The sequence below is a fragment of the Malaclemys terrapin genome, chromosome 12, assembly GCF_027887155.1.
Source record: "Malaclemys terrapin pileata isolate rMalTer1 chromosome 12, rMalTer1.hap1, whole genome shotgun sequence".
Lineage (NCBI taxonomy): Eukaryota > Metazoa > Chordata > Testudines > Emydidae > Malaclemys > Malaclemys terrapin.
This window is the reverse complement of record NC_071516.1, coordinates 10,674,106-10,697,136: the sequence shown is the minus strand read 5'-3', so window position 1 is coordinate 10,697,136 and position 23,031 is coordinate 10,674,106. Positions and strand designations below refer to the sequence as shown.

The 23,031-nt window shown below is 43.4% G+C and overlaps 1 protein-coding gene across 3 annotated transcripts in view; it reads left to right on the top strand.

Moving 5' to 3' along the window:
* The first annotated feature begins 375 nt into the window (after nt 1-375).
* PHACTR3 (phosphatase and actin regulator 3) overlaps nt 376-23,031 on the top strand; it is a 166,837-nt gene continuing 144,181 nt past the window's right edge. For all 3 annotated transcript variants that reach the window (XM_054045725.1, XM_054045726.1, XM_054045727.1), the window contains exon 1: nt 376-768. In XM_054045725.1, the coding sequence (XP_053901700.1) occupies nt 660-768 (109 nt within the window). In that variant the 5' untranslated portion in view covers nt 376-659. The remainder of the gene's footprint in view (nt 769-23,031) is intronic.

Sequence of the window (23,031 nt, the reverse complement as noted above, 5' to 3'; positions counted from 1 at the left end):
GGGGAGGGGAGATGGGGGGGTTGAAATGCAAACAGCGACAGATTAATAGTAGGACACCCCCGGCTTCCTTCCCCTCCTCCCACCCCCACCCCTCACAGGGTCCCCTAGCCGCGCACACCTGCTGCTGCCCTCTCTTTGTGCAGTGCAGGTGTCCCCCCTCCCAGCCCCCTCCCAACCCCACTGTGATGTCACACTCCCTCTCGCGGGGCATGATGGGAGAATCCCAATGTTTTCCAACAGATGCGCTAAGAAGAGCAGCAGATTAAAGCAATTGCAGGAGCGAAGATTTTGTTATTGGGTGGAAGGGGGCGGGAGGGGGGGAGCAAGGGGGAGGGGAGAGCCCAGCCCCAGCTCATGCCAGCCCCCCACGGAGCAGGCTGAAAGCAGCCCCCAGAGCGGCACCGGGAGAAAGTTCGCCAATGAGTGGCAATAGGAGCCCGGTGCATTAGGGGCATCTCTGCGGCTGCTGGATGGTGCAGGTGGGGAGCATTGACGGGAGCTGGCGGAAGGAGGCCGGGGAAGATGCTGCCGCGGCAGGGGCTGCCTGGCTGAAGCTGCTGGCGCTCCGGACTCCATCCCCCCCTTCCCCATTGTGACCTTGGCTGCCTCCCGTTCCATGAGCGCCTCGTCCTCCCCCCGCCTCTGAGACCCCCCCACCTATGGCTGCAGCGGAAGAAGGGACCGGCTGTTTTCTCCCGAGAGGCAGGTCCCAGAGTGACCCCAGCGTCCTCACAGACTGCGCTGCCCCTGAAGCCGGAGAGAACCCAGGTAACAGCCCCCCCCCCAACAGAGCCGGGGGAAGAGGGGCGTGGAGAGAGGGGGGGACGGGACGCAGAGGGGGGTCCCTCTGCCATCTGCTGCAAACCTGCCCGCCCAGGCACGGCAGGAAATTAGGGGCATATTCCCCGCAGTAAATCCTGAAATGATGCAGGGGCTTAGCTGCAAACAGGATTGCCTCAGAGCCTGCCTGGCAAGCCCGCGACTGCCTGCAAACTCCGCGTGCATCGGGGAGGGAGGAGCGGGGCTGAGATTAGAGCCTGCCCCCCCCCCCCACACACACACCTCTCTCGGACTGCATGGGAGGGGTACCTCAGGGCCCGCAGCTCTAGAGCTACCTGGAGCCCAGCATCGGCTGCTGACAGGCATTTCTCAGCACAATAACGGCCCTTGTGTGGACCCATGCAGGTGGCAGCCTTAGGGAGAGCTGCAAGAGCTGCTTTAGCACAGGGGGGTGGACACTCTTCCCCCCCACCCTCTAGCCAGTCCTCCCCTGCCAGGAGGAAGCCATGGGGCAAGCAGGGCAGGGATCCAGCCAGGACTGAGGTTCATGCCTGCACCCAGGGAGAGGCCATGTAGTGAGGAAGGTTGAGTGGTTGGATGTAGAAGCTACAGCCCTAAATGCAGAAGGCAGTACTCCTACCTAGGCCAGTGATTAATACTTTGATTCAGGCTTATGCATAGCTGATTTATTACTGTCTGGAGGGGGAGAAAAGGGTCCAGTTCAACAGAAGGGAACAGGCTGTTTGGATAGGATCACCATGGAGACAGGAGGAAGCAGAGTAATAATTAAATTGCCCCCCTCCCCCCAAGAAAGTAATTTTCACTTCATACAGAGAAGTATAATCGTCTTATGAAGTGTAGTGGCAGAGAGGACTGAGGTACCAATATCCAATCACACTATTCTATTTATAAATGAAAATGAATTATTTCACCAGCACCAGCTAACAAACATTTTTAGCTTAGCTTCACTTTAAAGAATAGTTCTTCCATTAAATACAGATGTCTTTAGTGGTGACGGTATAATTTCAAAGTGCCAATATCAAAGTGATGAGGATCCTTTGGAATAAAGAAAAGGTTGGCTCTGCTGGGTGAAGATTTCCTCTAGTCAACTCAAACTCCACATAGCTTGAGTGTGATGTGCTTGCAAGGAAAGGCCCAACAACAAGTAACTGGAAGCAGAGGCCATTTACCCTGACTTTATATAAACAGTGGACCGTTTATGAGCTGTAAGGTTTCTTTGTGAGGGTTATTGACATACGGAATGACTAAACAAAACAGGGTAAGCTGTGTGGTTTCTACCACCCTGAGTCAATGAAAGATGTGTAAATCTTAGTGGCCCAATATATTGAATTCTAAACATAGAACTCAGGGCCTGACCCCAAAGCTAAAGGAAGCCAGTAGAGAGGTGCCTCTTGAATTAAATGGGTTTTAGATCAGGCCTTAGTTCCTCTTTTGCAGATTGTGATTAAACACTCCCAGCCTTCTTTGATGGGTCTGCTTGCCAAAATCATTCCCAGAGAAGCAGACTATACGTTAATAATTATGACAATTTTAAGTTTGATTAGTTTTCCTTATCAAACAATTCTGAACATCTTTGTAGCTCTGCAACTAGATGAAACAATGAAATTAATGGAAATGATAGAGGATTTCTCTGATGCCCAATTGTGGTCGTACCCCACATAAAGGGAACAAAGGATGCCTCTAACATGAAGTGCTAGACTTTCTGCTTAAGGGACAATACTGACTGAAAGAGAGGAATCTATGCTTCTGCTATTTGATTTCTGGAGGCAAAAGTGACTAGTGAAAGGAAAATTATATGCATACATTCTAATTTCAGCCCTTTCTTGTATATTTCAAATCAATCAATCAATCAATGTGGGAAACAGCAAATGTAACAGAATCTAATTTTTAAAATCTATTTGATATAAGGGAAAATAAACACATGCTTATTTTGAAAAGAGATACTATTAACAGCACATTTTCTTCAATGAAAATGCCATAATTTAAGACCAAACATCCCAGTGGCATGGCAGCTGCTGCACCAAGTATGCAAAAAAATCTCCCCCTCTCCAAAAAATATACTGCAAAAGCATTATAAAAGGAAACAAAAGGCAACAATGCCTACAGCCTGTGTATAGTGTTGTATTATGTAGATTAAGGAAACCCTACATAAATTTGTTTTATTTTTTTTCATGTAATTTACAAATATGGATTTTGTTAGCAAACAGTTAACATCTAATTTTAGATGTTACATCTAATTTTAGATGTTACATCTAATGTTTTCAGTACTAGTACTACTTTACCTGCAAAATTACAACTTTTTTGCCATCTAATTTGTGGACAAATTGTTTTTCTCTCTATTTCAAAGATTTAAGCATAATTTATACCAGGCTATGAATTAGCTGTCATCCTACAGAGTTACATTTTCATCTTACTTCCTTACTAATAGAAAGAATAATAATTTGGTTTTGTGTTTAGTTCTAAAACCAAATACACATCTATGGACGCAGAGTCAAAATAACGTTTAGACCTGATCATTCTACAATGTAATGTTTACATTTATATCCCAATCCTGCTTCCATTTAAGCCTTGCTTTAGACATCAGAGGAGTAGAACTGGGTCCTAATTTCAACTTTTAGGTTTCTGAACTGTATTTAAAAGTAGTGGCCTAGTTAAAAACTCAGGCCAAAAGAGATATTATTTATACTTCAAGTTATACAGACAAAAGTGCCAATAGCAAACTAGAATTCTACAAAATTATTTACAATGTTTACAAAAATATGATTTTTAAGATATGCATGGCAAACTTTAGCATCACAACATAAATCACGTACAGAAAAAGTAATCTGCATGGGTGTGAAGTACTCTTTGACTGCATTAGGGGGTTTGTGATCTAATAAGAGTTAGAGGATGATGCTTAAAGAAAGCAGTTATCCATGTAATTGGGCGGTTAACCTAACTAAATGGCTTTTATAAAGGAAGATAACCAATATCACATCACTGACCTTGGCAAAAGCACAAGGGTAACATTTATTCAAGGATGAATTATGGAAAAAAAACCCAATATGTTAGGCACAAACATATGGCTTTCCTTCAGCACCTGGCATACAGATTTTGTTCTTGGATTAAACCTTTACTGAGGTCAATACTGAAAACCAGTCACCTTGACATTGTGGTTGTGTTTGACTGTTTTTTTCTTAGTGGAGGGACACTGAGTATTCAATTTTTTAATTTTATTTTTTTGGCCACGAAGACTTGGATTTAATTGAACAACTGGAGGGCTGAGCAGCCTTCTGCTCCAACGTTTATTTGGCTGTGTCTACACTGGAAAAACGCATCATGATAGAAAATGTGGTAACAGATATTAGTTAACATGTTTTCTAGAGTTTCATTTCCCCGGTGTAGCCATGACCTTTGTTTAAGCAAGTTGCATATCCCTTCTCTTGATCTATGAAGTCCCAGTATGAGTGTTTTTTGGCCCCATCATTAGCCAGGAATACACGCAGTGACACTGACATCAGAAGATGCAGAGGCAATACCCTTTAGTTTTCCATCCATCCATCCAAGAGAGCTCAGTTCTGGGGCAATATCAGTTTTTCAGTGAGCTCCTGCTTTTTATCCAATTTTACAGCCAAGTTGAATGAGGCACAGCAAGGTTATATACTTGCTCAAGTCATATAGCGAATCAGTGTCTCAGCTGGGACGAGAGCCCAGAATGCTTCAGGTAATCACTAGACTAGATCTCCTTCTGGCTGATTTGGACAAGTCAAATGGCAGACTCAGGGACCTTCCTATGAACAGATTGTGCTGAAAGTCTTTTGCCCTATGTTAGGAAACTATCTAGTTGGAATTGAAGTCTGTCTTTTTGGGCTGGGGTACTACTTGGAGCCAAATCCTCTGAAGGATTTCCCCAGGTCTGGGATAAGTTATCTTCTTTTTCTTTATATGGTTCAAAAACAAGCTCCTTCTTCCTGTATGAGGAAGGGACGTCTAAAGTACCTAATTGGCCAGACTCCACGTAGATACTAAGAGAACTTGCTTGTGCAAATAGTTTCAGAGCTTGATTTTCAGAAGTGCTGAGCACCCACAATTCTGGCTGTTGCCATTCGGAGCTGCAATTGCTCATTATCTCTGACAAAAATCAGGCCCATATTTATGGTGGGGTTTTTATTATACAGTATTCTCTGTACAAATGAAAAGTTATTACCTTGATTTACTACAAAATTACAGCAAATGCACAGGCCAGTGCTAAATTCTGTTCCAAAATCTGCTTTCTAAAATTGTTTTTAAAATGATATGTTAAACTGCATATTATAAAATGTTCCTACAGCAAATAAAAGACATGATGTTCAGGACATGTCGACAACAGGCTTAACAGTAACATGGGTTACTAAATAACAGGCCTACAAATCTGCTAATAATTAGACCCTTCACATGCCTTTAATTAATAACAGCTCCTTGCAGTGATCTTTTATCATATGGCAGCCCTGGTCTGAGAATGAAGTGTAGGTTTTGTCTGCAGTGGGCATCATTACCAAGTGGACATTTCCCAGCTGCAGTGGTTTGTTTAACAAGTTTCAATGTAAGGAATGCTGGAAGTAGTGTTGGTAAGAGCGATGGATTGTGTTGTTTTTTGTTGTTTTTTTTTTAAGTGGAGCCATCTGTATTTTATCATGAAAAAGAAAATTCAAATAAGTGCATTTTGGGTTGAGATTCAGTGAACTCTTGTACCACCAGTGAGCTCAAGTGACTAGGTTCTTGAAAGCTGGTGAGTTCTTTGCCCTGGTGAGAATGAATACAATATTGCAAATTTAGGGCCTGATCTGTCAATCTTCACTCAGACATGTCTGAGGCACGGGTCACTTGCTGGTTTGTACTAGAGTAACTGGTGGATTCTTTGCAACTTGAAGTCTTTTGGTCAAGATTGGAGGACTTCAGTAACTCAACCAGAGCGTATGGGCCTATTGAATGTGTGGGTGGGTGAGGTTCTGTGGCCTGCAACATGCAGGTGGTCAGACTGATAGACTAAGACTGGAAGGGATCATCGTGGTTATGAGTCTATGTTGTCCCATTAAGATCAGTGGGACTTTTTTGCTGAGTAAGGATTGAAAGGGCCAGGTGATTAGGAGCACATTCTAAACTTGGGAGGCCCATAGAAATTCCTCTAACTACACATGGAGCTTCCTTACACTAAGATGCTTGGGATCCAGTCCAGCCTATTAATATTATGTACAGAACACATCTGCGCCATGACCTCATTCAGAAACAGAATTTTGTTTGTTAGTGCAGCATGCTCAGTGCTGGAGCAGTGCATCAGATAGAGAAGGAACACCCCCACCACCATTACCCGTTAGGGTTTTCAGATCCTCGTATGACAGGTGTTTTCAAACATAAGATCAGTAGATGTTTAAACAGGGCACAATTCTACAAAAGTGTTTAGGACATCAAGCAAAAACTACGTATCCTATTGCAACTTCAGGGGCATTTAAGTAGACAGCATTTAATTATAACCTAAGTTGAAAGCTGTCAAGAACACTATGGTTAAACACCCTTGCTCGAGAGAAGATAAATGGTGAGGGAAATTTGATTTGAGTCACAGAAGATAGAATCACACAGGGAAAGATGGTGACAACAGAGACTCTGAAGCAATCCTATAAGTCATCTTAAGTGGCTTACACCCATCTCCCACCACCCCTGAAAAAAAAATGTTTGGGAGTAAGAGGCCATAGAAGAAGAAGTCTGGAATTTAAGACACAAACCAGATCTTAAGATCCTGCACCTGTGTCTCAAACAGATGGTGAAGCTGAAATAGTTCCTTCCTTGTACATTTCCAGCAATCAAAGGGAAGAGGAGAGACTGGTAGTCTCATTTGGGTCTTAGATCATTAAAAAATGGAACTTCACAAAAAAAGAGCAAATTAATGTCAAAGCTTAATTAATGAAGAAAGACAGACAACTATAATAAAATGAGAGTCTATCCGCCCAACAATTTAGATGCAGGGACCATGGGTCCTACAGAATGAAAGAAACCTAATTTGTAGAAGGGCACGATTATGCCAGGCATCACTTACAAAACTACCAAGCTAAAGAATTCTTTTTCAGAATTGACACAATGTTCTTCTTCAGTAACAGATACACGCCACTAACGGTCCATTGTACCTTATCCTTCCTTCAGTGGAAAACCAAGGAACTATTGTAGAACTAACAGCAGTGTTGGCTCTCTTAGCTTCTGTATCAGCTCAGTGCATCAGATTCCTGAGTTCTAGGCATGGAAGAGATATGCCTCATACATGTCAATATAAAACAGTGCTGTAGGCTCAAGCACTGAGCCTGTTGAAAACACTTAGTCAGTACACATGAATTCTTTCAGTTGCACAATAACTCATGCTGATGTGCCCAAAATCTCACTATATATGGAACATCTTTGTTCCAGATACGCACAGCTGTGTGCATGCCAAAAGTTGATCCAGCCACATAAATAAAAGCAACTAATGTGATCAACATTAAGGCTGGGTTTGGAGGGAGATCCATTAGAAAGTCTACAATACCACCTCTTGTACTCCTCATTGTTTTCCCTTTATCACCTGTTATCATTCAGAAGATGCTGTGGCAAGAGACCTTCGTGAAGTTAGGCAGTTACTTTGCCAGACTGCTCAGAAGGTGAGAGAAACTAGATTTTTTGCTCCTTTTATGTTGTCTCTTTTGGAAGAGGGAGGCATTTATTATTGCTCAGTACAGCACAATGGAAAACATTAGGACATCAGCTATAACTCAACCAACTCTTTAGGGAAAGTCATGAGGAAACAACAGCCAGTACAGGAATACTCTTCATCGGTCTGTCTGTTTTTATAGGCATAACATACACTGGATATGCCGTTGCACTTCCTTTTACAACCCTACTGTGGGTTCCCTTGGCCTCTTCTGGGTTGATGTAGAGTGCTCAGATTTTAGGTTAACATTCATTGCTGTTCTGATTTGTTCCTCCAAATTCATTTTGACGAGTCTAGTAGCATTGGAGAAATTTTTTAGGTTAACATTAAACATGTGCTGAAGACCAATCAAAATCTATGGGAGGGTGAGTGTGTCAAGGATGGGAAATTAGTGCATGGTGCTGTGCCAGATCTGTGGCTGGCACGACAGTCCCTTACAGCAGGGACCATTTAGGTCTAATTCTGATCTGTCCAACACGTCAAGTAGATTTTCAAATAGATTACAATAGTCATAAATCACAGCTAATTTACAGTTTAAATACTTCAATCAGGTCAACTATTAATTGCCTTCCCCCCAAGTTCAATGATCCCTGTTTCATCAGGTCTCCATGAGCCAGTGCATTCTATTACTTTTGTTTCTTTGCCCTGGATTGTACTCCTCACACCTTATCTATATTTTTCATCAATTAAGTTGGCAAAAACTGGACCCTTTGCTCCAAATGTGGTGAAACCAGAGGCCTGTAAAGATTGTTTCTTTGGAAAGCAACATGCCCTTCAATATAGACCAGCATTTTAGCCTTCTTCATTGTCATTATCCACTGAACTGAAAATGCCCCTGTCAATATATCCTTTCCCTCCAGTTACTAATTCATTCCCATCTAAATTAAACTGCTTGGGCAGCATCTTTACTTCAGTTTATTGGCACACAATTAATTCTTAGATGTGTGAAATTTCATGATTCAACTCAGAGTCCTTTCACCTAGACTGCGAATGTTCTTCTGGAACTCACCCACATGCCCATGTGTTTTAACCATACCACTGAGTTTAGGGACCACACCTACAAAGATTTTCTACTGCACCTCTCTTTTATTCCTGCATTTGAAGCCAGTGGAACTATGTCCAGGAGAACAAACCTTCATAGGGGTTTACACACGAGTAAAAATATGCATGATAGTAACTTATCTGCATATTTAATAAATCGCATATTCCCTCTGCATCTAGCTTGTTAATACACCCGTTTTAAAATCCAGCTCCCACTAGAGAACCCTGAAGAGCTCCTCCTTGCTGGTTTTCATGAATAGATATCCTTAACTCAAGACCTCTGCTTTCTTCCCACTATCCAGTTTTTTTTATCCTCACCTAACCCATACTTAAGGAGTCAAGTCAGACCGTGGTGGAAGCTGTAGACTTTGAAGTCTTAATGCTGCTTTTACAGCAGTTGAATGAGATTGATGAATATATATATTATTCATGGGGTTTGTTATTTTAAAACTTATCCATGCTGGGATGGTTTCCGGAGTTGGGACATCAGGCAGCTAGCCAGATATTAGAGAAGTCTAGTGTTCTGTAAGTTAAATATAGAACTGCGTGTAAGAAATGTGTTTTACATTTCTCTTTTAATCTAATCCCAAATTCGCCAGCAGTTGGAATGTTATGGAGTAGCCATTTAATACATTTAGAACTTGATATCCAAGATGTGGAAATACTGTATCATATCATTGCTGGTAACCAGAGTTTCAAATGTTAGCTCAGCATCCACAATAGTCTCGTGAAAATAGTTGTAATTTTTTTATGATTTGTTTGCTTCTGTGGAGCCCTCTGCATCCATAGTGACCCTTGAGGACCCTCTATTTTCACTCACCCCCACACCCTTTCCTTTATATCACAACCACATTTTTCGGTAACAGAAGGAAGACTAGACAGAATTCCTCTTTGGAGTCTGGCAGTGGTTCTCTTAAATTGACGCAAGGTGCTGCTGAAAGCATGTATTCCCCCACCCCGCCCCCACGCACGCACTGAGCATGCTGTTCCTTGGCTCAGTTACCCCCATTTTGACCACCCTCTTGCAAGCAAAGCACCTGGAGCATAGGATTGGGCCCAAATGCGGGTGTCTGAGATTGGACTAGGTAGCTCAATCCAGGCCTATCACATAGGGGTGAAAAAAAAAACATTGTTTCTAGGCAACTGGGCTAGTAATTTTGAGCTCTAACATCATTTGTTTCCTTTGTTGGTTCAGATTTGATTTTGGCAAAAAAACAGTGCGAGTGCCTTTTGAATATTTCATGTCTCCTTGTTCCAATTGCTGCCTTCTCCATGCACCATAAGAATGAACTCAGTCATGGGCATACAAGTGGCTTTCTTTTCCTTTACCTCTCAGCTGCAGCTTCAATATTATGGCATTGATGCCAAAGGCAGCAGGGATGGCATTACACACTGTGAAAACAATGCATGGTGTTTTTAAAGGCAGTCAGCGATGACAAAGAGAAGCAGAGGATGTCTAGCTACTACATTTACATGTTTCAATGAAAATAAGTTCTTAACCCGAATCTTAACAGACAAGCTTCAAAATGAATATAAAATAAAAGCCCCTTTTCTTTCAAAGCTGCAATAATCACATACATCACACAAGGAATTACTGGCCTCTCCGGTGTAGTCCTCTACAAAGAGTGTTTCTGTCTGTTCCCCTACTTGAACACTTCAAATGTTTCCATGCATCATAACAGGGAACAGTCAGAGCTGCAAAAATCAGATGATTTGGGGCCACATCCTGCAGACACAACTACTCTCCTTGGTGGTGTTAATTCATGTTTTCACCCATCAGCTCACAGAGAGAAGACTGATTGTGCCAGGCACTGTACAAACATATAATAAGAGACAGTCCCTGCCATAAATAGTTGCAATCTAAGGACAGCCCACAGGGTGGAATAAAGAAAGCTGTTCCCGCATTTTACAGATGGGGAACTGAGTTCCAGAGAGATTAAGCCATTTGTCCAAGGTCTCACAGGCAGTCTGTGGTAGAGCTGGGAAAGGAAGCCTGGCTTCCCGAGTCTTAGTACAGTGCTTAAAGCACAAGATCATCCTCACACCGAATGGGACTACTCACACAAGGAAAATTAATGACGTGCTTAGGTGTCTGACGACTCCGGTCTATGTTTGTAACCCACAAATACATAACGTGTAAGAGAGAAATGGTGCGGAGGGGGAATGGTGAGGAGGAGAAAAGAAAAACACCCAAGATTGATCTCTCTCTCTCTCTCTTATATATATAGATATATAGATATAGATATTAATTACATACACACCCTACATTTTCTGGTTCTGTGATTTCCAGCATGATTGATAAAAGGTCTAGAAGATTTGATTAGTTATGAAAGAAGAATTTATGGCATTCTGCTCCCAAGAGTCTGATTCAGTATCAGAGAAGTCCATGAACATTCCTGGGCAGGTATGTTTGTGAACAAGTCGCTGATCCCACACCACAAGGAAAGTTGGAGCTGGGAAAAGCCAACTGCAAACTTTCTATTTGTTAAAACTCTTGATCTACAGATGCAGCCTCTGCTCAATATTATTGCATCTGCTTGAAAATAAGGAACCGGCCAGCACTATTGATAACATAGTAAGAGTTGTAATTCAAAGGGCATTGACTCAATCTCACGCAAAGTATCTCGGGATCAGATCCCATGTGAGAGAGAACATAACAGAATGGAAGTTTCATACCTGAGCTGCAAGGGAGCTGTGTCACTTTGTGAAATGTGTTTATATTTAAAAAAAAAAAAAAAAAAAAAAAAAAATCAATGTTCCCTAGAGCTCCTCTTTACATTGCATTTTTAACCCCTTAAAATACCTGACTCCATGATATTTCAAATAGATTTTTTTGAAGTTATACATTTTAATCCTGATTTTCATTCATATATAGGGCATATAAATCAAAAATGAAAGTTAGAATAAATTGAGTTTTGAAGGGTAGATGATTAAAAACAGGAATTTAAAATGGCCATTGGGGAAAATGGAATTTCAGACACTTAAAGCTAACTACCATGTTTCTTTAAATGTGCATGTATATATGTTTGTACAGCACCTAGCACAATGGAATCCTGATCCATAACTGGGGCTACTAGACACTACTGCAATACAATAAGATATTATATACAGGACCAAGATTTCCCCAAGGAATTCCAGCATCTAATGTTGTTGTTGCTGATGTTTTTGTTTCTCTCTCTCAGAACCACCTTTGCAAATTCCATTTTCTAAACTACTTGACCATTTCTTACACCTGGGGGGGGGGGGGGGGTTAAGAAGGGCAGAGTTGACCATTTGCTGGGACATGGTCCCTGAAATTTAAGATTTTTTCATCCTCATATCTGTACTCTGTTAAACGCCTGCTAACTTAAACAAGGATGCATTTTATTTCTGTAAAGGGGAGTTCTGCTGAGTAATTTAAATTCCTCTCAATATAATTGGCAATTGTGTTCTCATGACCATATATTGGGCTTAATCCATGTGAGGTTCCACCACTGAATAAGGTAGATACATGGTTCATTAACCAGACATGACCAGAAACTGGCCCTACATCTTGGGTTTGGCATCACTTGTTAGATTTAAATATATGACAAGATTTTGTATTTCAGTTTCAGGGATCTAATCCAACAGGGGTTTAATAAAACTGTGTACAAACACCACTTGATTAATTCTAACACTTTTGCAATTAGAAACTCATTTTAACAGAGCCTCTTCTGTGCAACAATCCAGCTCCAGTTTTCAATCACAAGCCACCTAATGGTGGGGGGAAATTGCCATGAATCATTAAGGTTGCAGACATATATATAGCATACTTGAACCTGTATGGAAAGCATTACAAAATATGTAATTAAAGTGAAACACCTGTTGGAGTGTAGGATGCTGCTTAACTTGACTTTAATAGCAAAGGAGACAGAGTGATCAGCATTGATCTCACATACTGATATTAACTGGGTTAGACTATAGAGGGCTTGAGGATTCATTTGTCTTCTCTGGAATTTTACTGTTTGAAACCTTTAAATAGGAACAAGTTATAGAAAAATTAAACATCAGGAGCCTGGCTTTTAAACAAGTTAGGCACAAAGCTTGATTGCACAAATGGTACACAAACCCACACTTAAATTGCAAATGCACAGTCGTTTGATTTCATATACAAATTAGATTAATCACATGCCTAATATTTAAAAACCAGGCTCTGGATATAAATGAAGATGTTTTAGGATTAGTGGGTCAATTATTATTTGTGCAGTACTTTGAACATGTAATGAGTTATATAAGTGATAAGAGATGTTTTTCTAGGAGTTACTAACTGTTTACTTTTGTCATTAGTTAAGTGACTATAATAATTTTCCACAACCTTTAGCTTTGAGAGTTTTTTCCAGATTGGTCTATTAATGCTGCAGTTAATGGGTTACACGATTTATTTATTTAGAGCCTTCAGTCAATTGTTCCTTGCCAGATTGTGGTTTTTCAAAGTGCAAAGTAATATCTAGAATTAATTACCCTGCCTTCTCTAATCACGTCTGCCTTATAAATACCAATAAGTAAAGCAAAATGTGAGGGCCTCATATTGCTTCTTATCTAGAGTTTAAATAATAATGCAGTGGAGCCTCTGTGCCCATTAAATCCAGAGCCTTGGTCTCTGAAATCCACGTTGATTTATAGTCTGTAATGTATACACAATTTACACATGCCCTAGGGAGCTCATAGACTAACCACAGGAAGCAGGTCAATAATTTGATGCTTGAGTCTACATAAATATTTCAATGAGATGATCTTAATCAAAGAGTATCTGATCTTGCTTTTTGGAGTGCACTGTTATTACTTTAACAGATGCAACTCAAACGTGTAACCATAGAAACACATATAAGCAATACAGGTTCCCCTGCAGAAAGGGCTGCATGGTGATTACATTTAAAGAAGATATGCTGCACAGCTAGGTTGGTCTGCAAAAGGCGGATTAGATAACCCTTCCCCTGTTCTATTCATTTGAGCACCCTCACTCCATTCTGCTGCTGTATAACCAGCAACAGGATTAGCTTGCAGTGGTGCAGTGCCCTGGGCCAGGCCTGTTCCTCCATTTCTCTCTTCCCTCCCACCCCCTCTCCTCAAGTCAGATCCCTTTGGTCATCAAGGCTCCACCTCTGCCTTGCCCCCATTTATTTATTGTGAATGTGTCTGGTTTCATCCTGCTTCCCACTGTGACCAGGCCTCCTGCTTTCAGCCTGCACTGAACCTCCTTCTTGTTGCTGTGACACAACCTGGAAGCAGAGCAAAGGCAGCCCTGGGGGACAACCCCCAAAGCGAACACTCAATCTCAGATCTCAACACTCCCAGCTCTGCAGGGCTGACTCTGGCTTTTTTGCCGCCCCAGGCAAAAAAGCCTCCCGCCACCCGCCTCTCCCCCCCCCCCCCCCCCCGCGGGGAGCGTGGCAGGGGAGGGCGGCGAGCCCGGCCAGGGCTCCGCTCTCCCCAGCGGCCAGAGCGCCGGGGGGAGGGCAGCGAGCCCGGCCGGAGCGCCGCACTGCGCTGCCCCCCTCCTGGTGCTGCCCCAAGCACATGCTTGGTGGGCTGGTGCCTGGAGCCAGCCCTGCCTCCCTGTACAAGACAAGTTCATTCGCGCACAGGACCAGCTCTGCTAACTCAGAGGCATGCAGACCAATGTCAGATGAAGCCAGCCCTTCGAGAAAGTTTCCTGGCTCTTGAAAGTGATTTAGTTTTAATCAAATGAAGAGAACCTTTATGGGATAGTTAAGAACTTTGGGCCAGACTCAGTCTCAGTCAGAAATGGGAAGTTCAGACAGAAAAAAACTGCCCTAATGAGGCCAGCTAGGTAATCTCCTGATGTAGGGGAATTCCTATGGGGCATAAAGCCAGCCTGGCTAGCTCTGTCACACAATCTTCCCTTCAACCAAAGCCTGCAGTCAGGGCCGGATTTAGGGGTAGGTGACTGCTTGGGGTGCTCTTTTTATTGTTAGCGACCAAAGGGAAAATAGAATGTTTGAAGTAAAATGTTTTAGGTGTTCCATATGTGGTTTCATTTTTCACTAACCTCCTAGAATGTTTTGGACCTTTGTAGAATCTTGTGGAACCTTCCAGACTTTGAGAAGTACATTTTCCTTGAACCTCCTGGAATTTGTCAGCCATGCCCTCGTGGGTATATAAGGGGTGGGACATCGCCAGTCAGTCAGTGAGATATAAGAACAAATTGAAGTGAAGTGAGAGACGAGAGCGATATTGTGAACCTTGTTTTATTGTGCAATTGTGAAAGTGTACTTGTGTTTTAAGACTTGAAGAGTGTAAGTAGCAACTAATAAAGGACATATATAATGAGACGCCAGAGATATCTATCGAAACCCTATCTACGCAACAATATAAAAATACCTCTATTTTTTTTGCCATGCTTAACACATAATGTTTGATGACTTTCTAGGATTGCGGAACATAGACTTTTGCTCTCCCTAATACAGCCCCCCCTCTAGAAAATAAAAGATGCCCTCTGGAGCTCAGTATAGGAAGCGAAAAGCTCAATTGCAATCTAGTTTGCAGCAAGAGGGGCAAATCTGAACTGCAGGACTGGGTTAACATTCTAAGACAGTCACCTACAGGCACACTATTTAGTACTGGTCTACCCAATGTTCGTGCACGGTTCAATTTCTTGATGTTAGTACATTTCAGTTACTCTTAAAATTCAAAAGTCTCTTAGAGAAAAGCTTAGAGGAAATGAATGTTTTTATTTGCTTATATATGGCATGAATAAATACAGATTTACAGATCCTAGCGTGAAAATGTAGTCTTATATGACGGGGATAAATCATGTATGTAAATTGTGCATCAAAGTCACGAAATGGCCTACAAATGCAATAAAAAAATAAAGCATTCAAAGGTTTAACAAACGGGGTGAGGGGCACCAAAGATGCTCCTCGCCTGGGACGCCATTTGGTCTAGGGCCAGCCCTGCCTGTAGCATAGGGGCTGGTCCACAGTAGCAGTTGCCATGGCCAGAATATTTTATTCTTTAGCAAGCCTCAGCTACCAGAAGAATCCCTAGGAACCCTTGGGCTGTTTTGAGTTATGCTGGGGGAATTGGCTGCCAACTGGCCCCAGGATTGGAGGACCGGAAAGGTGGCAAAGAGGCACCTTCCCATCCCAACCCCCAGGGTCCTGCTGGGTACAGTTTGGCTGGACTTGAAGATCTGGCCTGTTAGGAATGTGCACGGGGAGGGACCTAGAACAGGGTTTAGAGTTTCCCTTCAAGTAGTTTTACTGCACATTATGGGCAGCTGGATCACAATCCCTGCCAAACATCCACTCAAGGGGCTGCCATATTATTCTACATCTTGTAACTACAGCTCTTGTGTTTTAAAACCCAACTGAGTGGTTGTGAAGCTGCTGGGTGGTCAGTCCCTGAGTCAGACAGCCCGTTTGTCCACCATGCAGTGCAAGGGACTCATCACCCCAGCACTGTGCATCTGCCAGTTCCAAGGAGGAGAAGGTAGTTCAGACACTCGGTGGGATCTTCAGAAGTACCTAGGCGACTTTCAGTGGCACTTGAGCCACTCGGGAGCACTTGGAAATTCCACCCATCAGCAAACACGCTGGCTTTGGCCAAAAATGATCAAACCTGGGTGCTAAGAGTGAGTGAGGCATCACTTGCGGGATTTCCAGAGAAATCCATGGGAGTTAGGCACTCAGTATCCATTGAAAATCAAATGGAATAACACCCTTGGATGCTTTGGAAAATCCCACCTCTAAATTAAGTGGTCTGATTTTCAAAGGTGTCAGAGCAAACCTGCAGGTGTACGCTTGGCAAGTCACATGCGGAGGAGGTTGGTGTCCCACAGGAGGGGGTGTTACCATTGCACACACTCGTAAAGAGTGAATGCAGAGCCTCACTCTGCACCACTGCCCTTCTAGGCTTTGTCACAAGTCCTATCCGTTTGCCCAACATGTAAAGCATGGCATTTTAGAGCTCCTGCACGTTGTCTCATGAGACAGGTATTTACATGAGTGTGAAAGTGCAATACAGCTCTGCTTTTGAGAGCTTCCTCACAGGACATGGAGCTGTAGAACTGAGATACCACCCCCACCCCCACTTAGGATGCTCTGGGATTTGTAGCATATTCCTAGTTGGGGGGTTATATTTTTTTGTCATTTTCTGGATATTTTCGAGTTATTTTCTTAGGGTCTGATCCAGCACCCACTGAGGTCAATAGAGGTCTTTTCTTCATGGCCTAAACCTGCGGGAGAGTCAGTGTGAGCTGACACCTGCCCCAGAGCAGAACCCCATTGAAGACAGTGAGTCTCCATGTGGCATAGCACTCTACATACATGAAGTCCATTACAGGAGCAGGCCTGAAAGAGTCCAATATCAGAACCTGGGTCTGTGTGTGTGTTCAGTGTCTAACATAATAGGATCTTGACTGGGCCTCTGGGAGCTATGATCATAATTTCTTTCCTATCCTCAATATTCAGTAGCTACCAGGTCTAGGATTATACCTTGTAGCTAGCAGAGTTAAGAAAATTTTTACTAGCAATATCCCTGGCTTGGCTAGCAATAGCTCTCCCCACTGAATGCCACTGCTTCTCTGTATTGCTGACTCTGCCTATCGATGTACAATCCAGGCTTGATAACAGCTGTTTTAGCTTAATTGGATTTCTCTGAAGTTTATATTTTTCAGATTGTCCCTTTTGACTTGTATGAAGTTTGCATTTATAATGGTGGAAGACAAACACATTCACTTGACTTCATTTTGATTTTGGTATAACAGCTATGCAGATTTGGGGTACCAACTTCCCAGGATTACAGAGGTTTTAAGGAGAGAATGAAATATGTAGAATAGATTCTCAGCCTTGGAAACTCAGACCAGATTTGCTAGGAATGGTCTTTCTGTCACAATTGCTCATTTGATTTTGTTGTGGCTATTCAACCATGCCTGAACGCTGGGAACTTAATTTCCAGCACTGACTAATACTAGAGTATCTGCTGTGCAGAAGATGCTCCAGGCAAGATGGCCTGATTCTTCATTCATACCAATTCTCCATTCACTTAGAACAGACTTCACTGGAATTACTTCTGATTTACAGTGGTGCAAAGGAATGGAGAGTAAGAACCAAAGTCACTTCTCTAGATGACTAAAACCTCTGGACTCACGTGAAAGGTATAGCTGGAGGGAATAGAGCATCTTGTTGCACTGTACTTCCAAGTAGTGAATGAAAGCAAGAGTATCACCCTCTGGGATTCCCTTATCATTAACGCACGCTACACGGGTACTGGAGAATGAACTATTTACTGTGAATGACTGAGAATAGTCCAAAGCTGAATGGGCTAAGCTCTTGCAGGATACACAAAAAATTAAATCTCAACTGATAATAGTGACACTGCTACATCTCTGACAGCAGACAAAAAAATCAACCATTGCCTGAGGTTAGTTTGCTTGAACCCTCAAACTAGCTGTTAATGTAACAGATGCTGAAATGTAAGAAATGCTTATTTTCTTAAGGCAAACACAGGGTATGTGAGCTGCAGCTGTCAGGACTCATAACAAACACGTACATTCTTCATTGGTGCCGTGGTGCACGTCTCCTATCATGTTCCAACCAGAGGCATCAGCTGCAATGAAGCCCAGTGAAAGAATACATGCCAGCAAGCCAATGCATGCAGCTAAGAAGGCCTTAGAAATCCTGAATACTGTCCCTGGATGGGCTTGTTTTTAAAAAAAGCCATTCATTGAAATCTAGCCCAATTTTACCTTCCTGGGATCAGGAAGGTATCTACTTAAATATCAATATTTGATTAGCCTACTGTTAAAAAAATCCATTCAACTATTGCTGCAGTATTCATACAGCAATGGATGCTGCATATACTCCAGTCGCTGTACTGTAATAACCCAGGTTTCCGAAGAAGTGGGCTGTAGTCCATGAAAGCTTATGCTCCAATAAATTTGTTAGTCTCTCAGGTGCCACAAGTACTCCTGTTCTTTTTGTAATAACCCAGTGGTGTCCATCTCAAGTTCCCTTTGCATTCCACTCACTCTCCCCCAGCACTGTTCCCTGTAGGCTGACTTCTGCTATATAGGACAGCAGACAATATTAGCAGGGAGCTGTGGCGAGACTGAGAGGCTGGTGGTAGCAGCCCAGCTGCTCCCCATGACCAGGTAGGAGAGTCTGGAACTGCTCCAAAGAGCGTCACCGCACAGGTTAGAAATCAGGTAGTAAGCTACAACCGTAGGGTCCAGTAGTGCAGAATATGAAAGTAGAAAAATGAAGGCAAGCACCTGGCTTGCTATTAGCCAGAAGGGAAGAACCTGTGGCCATGCAATATCCTAGCCTGCTCCCATTTCCGTACATTGAGTTACATGGTAGATCAGATCTAGGCCGCAGCAAATATTACAGAATTTGAGCCCTGATCCAGAAAGGTGGTTGGAAAGGCCCAGGGAATCACAACTCCTGAGCTCTGTTCCTTCTCAGCCACTAACCATGTGTCCTTGGGCAACTAACCTCCATTCTCCAGGTTTTTTCGTCTGAAAATTAGGACCAAAGCCTTGCCCGGGTGTTGATAAGCTGGACACATTGATAAAGGAGAGCTTGAAGACCCTCAGATGAAGAACTGAAGAGGGGCAAAAACACCTAGTTTTACGATGTGAAAAATCATGAACATAGGGAGGAAAAAGAAAATCTAAGGCAGGGGTTGGTTCACAGTGCCAGTGTGTAGTCCGAGCGCATAGCATAGACTGGGAAGCCATCCTCAGCCCCACTTTGCAGCAACAGCCACTGTGGCTATCCCTGCTGTGGCTACAGGCAAAGAGAAAGGTCTGAGAAGGGAGGGTTCTTGGAGGCACATTCATTTCACTAGCAGGGGAACAAACTGCAGTTCCCTAACAACAGCAATGCCCATAACCAAGTGGGATCGTGGCTTTGGGATGGGCTAGTGAGGCAGGTGCTGGAAAGTTTGATGGTGTGTATTTCTCTGAAAGGTAGATAATACTTAGTCCTGCCATGAGTGCAGGGGACTGGACTGGATGACCTCTCGGGGCCCCTTCCAGTCCTCTGATTCTATGAAGCACAGAGCTTAGAGGAGATCTCTGCACCTGACAGCTGGCAAGGAGTCTAGAGGCACTTTAACACCACTAGAACGTAAGGCTCCCGTACTTTGGCAGGGCTGGGTCAAACAACATAAGGTTCCCTGTAGAGTTATGGGCCCAGATTCAACGTGACCTGCCTCCACCTGCCCCAAACTCCTCTGCCACGCAACCTTCAGCAGACTGTGCCCTTTAGGGGCTGAGAGGAGAAGAGAATGAAACAATGACGTCTCCAGAATTGGTGCACATGTTTGTGGAGAGAATCAATGGAGTAGCAGAAGGAGATTTCCTGTTAAACAGTGGGGAGTCTCCGATATGACCGCCCATGTCTATGAGATTTCCACAGAGGCTCAAATCACTGTCCCTATAGAGCAGTCAGCAAGCATGAAGCAGCTCACACCCACCACCATGTAGCACCAGGAGTAATGATCTCACTAACATCAGTTGAGCACCCCCATGAGTGGGAGCTCTCTGCAGCTACAGCTTTGACACCATTCTCTGAGCCATCCTTGCATTTGGCCACTGCATTTTCCTTCCTCCACTCCCTCATCTCCCTTCTCCTCTGATGGTTTTCCCCTTGCCAATGACACTTGCTCCTTTTCTGCTTCTCTATTTTCCTCCATTTCTCCATCACACTGTGACACCTGCAGAGAACAAAGTCTATAAAGGGGATATGTGGTAGGCCAGTACCTTCAACAATGGCAATGGCCTGGCTCCAGTCACATGACAACAGTCAGGGTTCCAAAAGATTATACCTGTCAGGTGTCAGGGGCCAGCATGGGCTCCAGACGATGATACCTTAGTCAACGTTGGCAACTCTAGAGCCTTGTTTCCACCTCACATTAAAGACTTCCCTGACCAAGACTCAAGTGGCAATGAGAAAGCGCCAAAGAGCTGTGATTAGCTGACCCACAACCAAATTCAACATGAACCTGGCTTGGCGTCTGGGGTGTGTTTGGTGCGGAGTGCCCAGGGGGTATGAGTAGAGCTGAGAAAAATCACACCCACACCCTCTCCCCACACCCCTGCGTAGTTCTCAGTGTCTTGGTGCGCCACGTATATTCCTCTCACTCTTGCTGTTTTACCGCTATTACTAGTAGTGGTTTGGTCTCGATTCTTATTAATGTGATTTTTAGACTGATGATGTCTCTTTAAATTGTAAGAAACAGCCTCAGGACCTACTTTTATGACAGAAAGAGGCAAATCTAAGCACATTTGGGCTGACAGGAATGCATGCAGTTTGGGGATTTTGTTGTTCTAGATTATAATATTCTCATTATACAAAAAAGATTATGGAAGTGTGAGGTAGGTTTATTTTGTCTGACATTGTAAAGAAAGAAAGACTTAAAGGATTAGCCTTGATAACTTAGCCATTCCCTTGCAACATATTGTGATGTAATATGAAGTAATGCAATGTGCATCCTGAACATAAAAAAACAGCCTCTGGCAAGGGCCTTGCAAATGCCAAAAATGATTTAAAATGGTCTCAGAAATGGCAACACAAGATGACACCTTTGGTTCTTATATTGCATAAGAACCTATTATGTGTGCAATTAATAGACCACAACTCAACTAATAATTCCTCAAGATTAATTTCCCTTTTCATCATTACAAATCTGAGGACAGTGTAAAAGAGCCGGATTAGGTCTTGGAAGAAAGCCACTGTTTTGGTAGGGAGTGAAATCATCATCATGATTTCACTGGCATTGGTGCTGGGGAAAGGGGAAGCCACATGATGGATAGAACATGTTTTCTTTGAACTGATTTTTATTATAGACTCAGACTTTAAAGTCAGAAGGGACCATTATGATCTTCTAATCTGACCTCCTGCACTACGCAGGCCGCAGAATCTCACCCACCCACTCCTGTAACAAACCCCTGACCTATGTCTGAGCTACTGAAGTCCTCAACTTGTGGTTTAAAGACTTCAAGATGCAGAGAATCCTCCAGCAAGTGACCCGTGCCCCATGTTGCAGAGGAAGGCGAAAAACCCCCAGGTTCTCTGCCAATCTGCCCTGGAGGAAAATTCCTTCCCAACCCCAAATATGTCGATCAGCTAAACCCTGAGCATGTGGGCAAGACTCACCAGCCACACACCCCTATAGTAAGGGACCCTTCTTTCTAAAAACTGCTCGGTTATTGCAAGTTGCTTCGCCACTTTGATCCTGCCTTTCCAGTATACAATACTCAAGGACTAGGGCATTCCATTGAGATTAAATGGAACTGGTAGGCACTTACAATTTGCTACAGAAATGTTGAGTTCAAGATAATGCAGAGGAAATCAGGTGAATTCAGACCATCTTTAGGAAAAGTTGCAAACTTTCCTCTTTGGCCACGTCTACACTACCCGCTGGATCGGCGGGTAGTAATCAATCTATCGGGGATCGATTTATCGTGTCTCATCTAGACATGATAAATCGATCCCCGAAATGCCGCCCGTACTCCACCTCGGCAGGAGGAGTAAGCAGAGTGGACAGGGAGCCACGGCGATTGACTTGCCACCGTGAGGACGGCCAGGTAAGTCGAACTAAGATACTTTGACTTCAGCTACGCGAATAGCCTAGCTGAAGTTGCGTATCTTAGATCGATTCCCCCACAGTGTAGACCAGCCCTTAGAGAAAATCTTTCCACTGTAAGTGAGGCTAACAATACAAACCCCTTTTAGTCTCAAATCCCTACCAGCCTCCTAATCCCTCCCCAAATCCTAAAGCCCCCACACCAAGAAGACCCCAAAAAGGGAAAGTGCCAGAGTCTCCATGAAGTCTTCTAGGACTTTGCTACTACTATTGATTTTGCCCGGAAGGGCTCAGATGCCATGCTGATAGGTGTCCCTGTCAGACCCCTCAAATAGTCTCAGAGCACCCAAGAATTTGGCATGGAGAAGGCCCTTTATGTCAGGGATGAAGCACATCAACAGGACAGAACAAGGGGCTTTAATTGCTTCTACAGACAAAATACCTGTGGATAAAGGACTTCAGTCTCTGAGACTGTCAGTTGGGAATCTTCTGTGAACATTACATTTACTTTGCATTTTATTAATTTTCACTGTGCATTTTAGTGCTTTTATAAAGTGAAATGGCCTGGAGATTAAAGCACAATTTTTCAAAGTGATTCATAACTTCGTAGCTAATTTACATGTGCACATAAGTGTGATGCAGATCATGTAACTGCATAAGTAAATGGTCACTTACAATCAGGGTTGCCAGGTGTCTGGGTTTTCGACCAGAACACCCGGTCGACAAAGGACCCTGATGGCTCCGGTCAGCACTGCTGACCGAGCTGTTAAAAATCTGGTCAGTGGCGCAGCAGGACTAAGGCAGGCTCCCTGCCTGCTGTTGCTCCATGTGTCTCCCAGAAGCAGCGCTATATCCCCCCTCCGGTTCCTAGGCATTGGGGCAGCCAGGGGGCTCTGTGTGCTGCCCCCACCCCAAGTGCAGAACCAATT